Here is a 5,940-nt window from a genome sequence, read left to right on the forward strand (position 1 = left end):
ATTTACGGAAATCAATTAACAAACGGAGACGTAACAATATTTTAAGTGTTCGTTCTTACGTGATGTAAACATTTGTAGTATTATATATATAATTTCTTAAAACAGGATCATTCAAATAAGTTATTAGTTGTACCAGTGATGTATGAAGGAGTCACAAAGTGGGGTGTTTGTCTAGACATGCAGATTTTACAATCAAAGATTAAAAGTATGAGGAGCTGCTTTTGGAAGTTCTGCTACCCAAAGCAGCTCAGTCTAAGGGGGTCTAGGGGCATACCCCCAGAAAATTAATATAACAATATAATTTACAGTTGCTATATGTAAAATATGTTAAAGCGAGGGTGCTACAACACCCTCGGTTTCTACGCCTCTGAGTTGTACCATTCGTTATAGCTATCCTTGAATTTACCAAGCATTACAGTTTTTTTTTTCATTTTACAGGCTACAAAACATCTCAATCCCTCCCAAAGTTTATAATTTGTTCTGGCCATGGAAATAACGAAACACTTACATGCATCTATATACGTAAACTAAAAATTAACACTCAACTAATTTGTTGTAAATAAGAAAATTGTTTGTTTTTTTTCTTGGGACGAACACCTACTCTGAAGATAATCTCTGAAATCTGTATTTTGAGATTTCAAAATTATGGACTGCATCTGCCTGAAATATGGGACTGTTTTTTATAAAGGCCTCATGTTTATGTATACATCACAATAATATCAGAACTAGAACAAAGCGTATATTTTATGTTATCACGAAACTGTGTGCAATCCTGTTCACACACACATTGTTTAAAAGCCATAAAAACTGTATATTGTATTTTTCTTAGTTTTCTTGCACACAATGTACACAAAACATCATGCAGGATATGTTTGACTTTATGAGAATTTATTCTAAAACTTCAAAATCAAGATAGCAATCAAAAGACTTTGCAATGACAACAAGTAAGACAAGATACAACAGATATATATTGATAAGGAAAAGCAACACTTGAACAACTCGAGAGTAGAAACTTTAAACAAAAATCAAACTTTAAAAACTGTCCTTACTACCGGAAAAACATATTTTCAACCTTTCTTTCAAACCTTTTCTCAATACATCTACCATGAGGATGGTAGGGATATTGAGGAAAGGCTTGGAGTAATGTTGAGGTAGGGAAAGAAAGGTTGAGGTATGGTAGATGTATTGAGAAAAGGTTTTAGATGTATTGAGAAAAGGTTTGAAGTAATGTTGAGGTAGGATGGTAGGTATATCGAGGAAAGGCTTGAAGTAATGTTGAGGTAGGAGGATGGGAAAGAAAGGTTGAGGTAAGCCTTTCCTCAATACATCTACCATGCTACCTCAACATGTTTTCAACCATTTCCTCAATATCCCTACCATCCTACCTCAACATTACTTCAAGCCTTTCCTCAATACATCTACCACACTACCTAAACGTTTTGTAAATATATCTACAATTGTTTCCTGGAAAATTATACAAACTTTTCTAAACACATACAAGAGTTACTCGCCACATCTTGTTTTCTTAGCATATTTTTAATGTTTTCTTCAGTCATAAGAACTGATGGGTAATTCTATTTCTAAGATTAATTTTATTTTCTATACTCACAAATTTCTCAGAATATATATTGTATGCATTCTAAACGTCAAGTTTGTACAATTCCATGGACTGTGATTTCTAAATTAAATTCTCACCTAGTGGGGCCAACAAGACAACATAGATCGCCACCAACAGAGATGTACGGGTCATCATAGTACGTTCATTAAATTTGCTTCGTTGTACACTTGATTTGACGATTTTAGGGGCGCTGTTGTCCTGTCTACACTAAACAAAGGTAGTCGTTTCAAAACGCCTAAATTTAAGATTGCATCAGCAAATAGGGGGGGGGGGATTAGTTTTTAGTTTAGTTAACCTGCGTATATTTCCAATTTTGGCACCAAAATAAACAAAGGTAAACACAACTCATCCCTACAAGGATCATAACCGCACGAAGTTCTTGGCCTATATGACGTTTGTACAGCTTAGCGCCGAGCGAACGTCCCCATCACGTCACTGATTGGTTGGTGGTGGGATTACGTGTACAGCTAGGCAGATAATTACTTTGCCAAAAGAAAATCGGTCACGTCTAAGGCGAGGACCTCGCTGGGTGCATTACACTTGCCTTCGGGCAAAAACCAAGCGTCAGCATTCGGAGCATTCATAGGCCTCCATGGCTTGGACCAATCACAGACGTTGTTATGTTGGCATATGTAATATTACAAGTCTTCAAATCTCGATAGCCTTGAGTGACCTTGTCCTTGTTGAGTTTAAGTTTTCCGTTAACTCTATCTTTAAAATTGTGTATAAAATCGACTCAAATAACATACATCATTACCGGCGATACCTAACACAAACAGTAGAAAACTTCTGACATTACTACTTTCGAAAGTAACCATCACTAACCAGTAGGCACCTAGCTTCAAAAATGCTTAATACTGGCTTGAGTACTGAGAGGAAAGTTCATTCTGTAGGTGTTACTGAATGTTTTACATGGAATAACTCAAGTAGGAAAAGATAGATCACATGTATAAAATATATCAAAATGAACCAATCGCTACTGTTTATTCAAACCTAGAACACAGAGAGATCATTTTATGTCTTAAACCAACCACAGTTCCCTGTATAGAACGCTATGGTTTTATGGTTTGGGTTTTGTTATTTTAGCTTAGAATGGAGAAATAATATAAATAGAATTTCACTTTGTTTTTTAATATGCAATATTGTACTCCGTGTACCGTTTGAATTTGTGAATTGCAGTAATTATAAATTAAGCAGCCTAACAGTTCTTGATTAAGCCTAATTGCTTATAAGCTTTAATAATGTTTGTATTAAATAATATGTGAAATTATATCTTATGTAACATTTGAAGTTGCGAATACATTTATTGTAAAGTATAAAGCTGCTTAACGCAGGCCTTTGTCTTTTATATTTTTATGCAGAGATAACTAGTAGGCCATCCAGCTAGATAGTAGCGTCTGTATGACTTTATGCAGTATTACTAATCTTTGGGGTTCAGGACCTCCGGACTCTTAGGATGATGGAGTAACCATACCAAATTAACACTGGTTAGTTTTGTTTTTCATAGCAGTTTTCTGGCTCAACATTGTTATTTGTATACCATACTAGTAGACAAAAAGGCCTGATGTAACGGGCTGTCTTCAACTTTACAGTCAAGCCATCGGTAGGCGTGAATTTAAGTAATTAAAAGCTAAGCCAAAAATCACTGTACAATGAGTTTTGGCTTAGCGTGGCATAGTGGTTAGCGTTTTCGGACTGTGAATCTGAGGATTCTTGGTTTGCAACCCATTGCCCCTAAAACGCGCTCAGCACCTTGGAGCCATGAGTGCGCTTTGAGAGTGACATTTAAATCCCACTATTCGAATAGATAGAGTAGCAGAACAGCCACGTTGGTTGCTATTGCCTATCTGCCTTCCCTCTAGTCTATCAGTTCAAAATTAGGAATGATTTATGTTTAATGTAACATTTAAACTTGAGAATATGTTTATTGTAAAGCACAAAGCTGCACTTTTTCAAAGCAGAAATAACTGTTACGCCATCCACTAAGAGAGAACCGTCTATATTACTTTTAATCAGTAGTACCTCTGGGGTCAGGACACATCGGCTTCTTAGGATAATGGAATTACCATACCAAGTTAAACTATGGTTAATGAAAGCCACACCACGATGAAATCTGCTTTTTTATTCTCCACAAAATACTTTGGCTGAACAGTGCTGTTTTTATATCATAGTAATAGACAAAATGACCAATAGGATATATACAAAACAAAAGGCTTGGTGCAATGGGCTATCTGCACTATTCCCATTGCGAGGATCGAACAGGGTCTTTTTTCTTCTAATTTTTATTTGATTTAGAATAGTTTAAACATCTTTTAAAATATGCTGTTGCCGCATTTTTAAGCTTTGCATGAAAATTATACAATAAACAAACTTCTGGTTTAGCTTAAAAGTCTTTGCTGGCATTCAAAAGTATTGGCACCCTGTGGACATTGAGTAATGCACAAAAGTTATCTCAAAACAGTTCTGAACAAGGCATGGCCAGGTGGTTAGGGCGCTCAACTCGCAATCTGGGGGTCGCGGGTTCGAATCCCCGTCACACCAAACATGCTCGCCCTTTCAGCCGTGAGGGCGTTATAATGTGGCGGTGGGTGGTGATAGCTAGCTGCCTTCCCTCTAGTCTTACATTGCTAAATTAGGGACGGCTAGCGCAGATAGCCCTCGTGTAGCTTTGCGCGCAAAATTCAAAAAACAAACAAGCAGCTCTGAACGAGAGAAGCTTTATATCAATATTAAAATGGTAACGCTGTGACCCATGTGTCTTTATCCAAACATCAGAGAGTTGTGCAATAAAAAGAAAACAAAATAATGTTTTATATAAAATAAAGTTTACATGCACTATTGCTTCTAAGAGTATTCAGAATATGTCATCATACGAACCCTTGACGAAGAAATCAAGAACTTTTATACAATCCTCAAACGGGTACAATATCCTATGGGTTTTATCAAAAATGCTTATCATAAGGCAAGGAAGACATTTTATAGGAACAATAGCCAACAAACAGCATCATCTACATATGAAAATAAAAATAAACTACTCAGAGTCAACTGCAGCTCTAATATTGTGGCTCTAGAGAAATGTGTCATAAACACCAATTTCAAAGTTGTTTATAAATATCCCAAAAACCATTAAGAACTTCCTACCTACGAACATATCTGCACCTCAAAATATAGAACAAGGAGTCTGTCTAGTCCTCTGTCAGTCTTGTGACCAAGTTTATGTGGGTGAAACGGGTAGAAAGTTAGATACGAGACATAGAAGGGATGTTAAAAATGGTTAAACATATAATGAGAAATATTGATCATATAATTAACTGGAAATCAGCCAAAATTATACATAAAACTATAAATTATGTCAAAAGAGAAATTGTAGAAAGTTCGTTAGTTCAAAAATTGCCAAACTTCAACATCTCAGAAGGTCACTACAAACTGAACCTCTTACTGACGTCATATGGCCTCAAGGGACTTGGAACGGCCGTTACAAAATATATTGTACGTGTTTCTCTCACAAAGAAAAGTTGGACTGAAGAGGACACGTGAAAGTGTCGAAATAAACCACAATGTATCTTTCAGAAGTTGAAAATAAATCACTGGTTGCATACCTTCAAGCCGAGAGGTGCTTATTTTTTGCTAATATGTAACTGATCGGAACAAAAATAACCTGCGCTTCATATGGAGGCTATAGGGACAGTTAGGTTTTGCCACGATTATTTGATTTCATAAGCTACATATAAATGTATTCATTGTCGCAGTGTTAAATGTGCTTTATAATAGAAATATGTCGCTTGTATTCCAATGTGTTGATGACTTCAGCCATTATGTAAAATCTTTATAGATTAGCCAAATTCCACGAACAAATTACCACCAGGGGAAAACCCTTGGAATGTTTTCAAAGGAAAGAACTTATACCCTGAAGGCACGTCTTTTGGCCTAGATTTTGACAACTAGATCGAAAATTTAAGGCTTTGATAGTTTTATTTTTTTGTCATGGATAAATTGCCCAATTCCGAAAACTACGCCCCACAGTGGCATGTTTGCGGACTTACAACGCTATAAACCGGGTTTCGATACCCGTAGTGGGCAGAGCACAGATAGCCCATTGTGTAGCTTTGTGCTTAATTAACTTGAAACAAACCAAAACAACACACTTCTCCGCTCGAAGTCAGCTATTATGCGTGCTTTTACTGTAAATCTCTAACGGTTCTGTTCACAAACACAAAATTATTCGACAATCTTTTTAATTTTGCCTATAAAAATACCTTAATTCGAAAGTAAGTTTGATAAACTAGATGGAAAAACTGTTATGAGTGTAAGTTAAGAAAAAA

At 36.0% G+C, this 5,940-nt stretch overlaps 1 protein-coding gene across 2 annotated transcripts in view; it reads right to left on the reverse strand.

The window, feature by feature from the left end:
- LOC106468352 (tyrosine kinase receptor Cad96Ca-like) overlaps window positions 1-5,940 on the reverse strand; it is a 66,157-nt gene that overhangs the window by 47,360 nt on the left and 12,857 nt on the right. The window contains exon 1 of one of the 2 annotated variants that reach the window (XM_022396688.1): window positions 1,696-1,991. The exons of the other annotated variant lie outside the window; for it this stretch is intronic. Within the exon in view, the coding sequence (XP_022252396.1) occupies window positions 1,696-1,753 (58 nt within the window). The 5' untranslated portion in view covers window positions 1,754-1,991. Of the gene's footprint in view, window positions 1-1,695; window positions 1,992-5,940 lie in introns of those variants that run through there. 2 annotated transcript variants of the gene reach the window in all.

The sequence above is a fragment of the Limulus polyphemus genome, unplaced genomic scaffold, assembly GCF_000517525.1.
Source record: "Limulus polyphemus unplaced genomic scaffold, Limulus_polyphemus-2.1.2 Scaffold2977, whole genome shotgun sequence".
Lineage (NCBI taxonomy): Eukaryota > Metazoa > Arthropoda > Merostomata > Xiphosura > Limulidae > Limulus > Limulus polyphemus.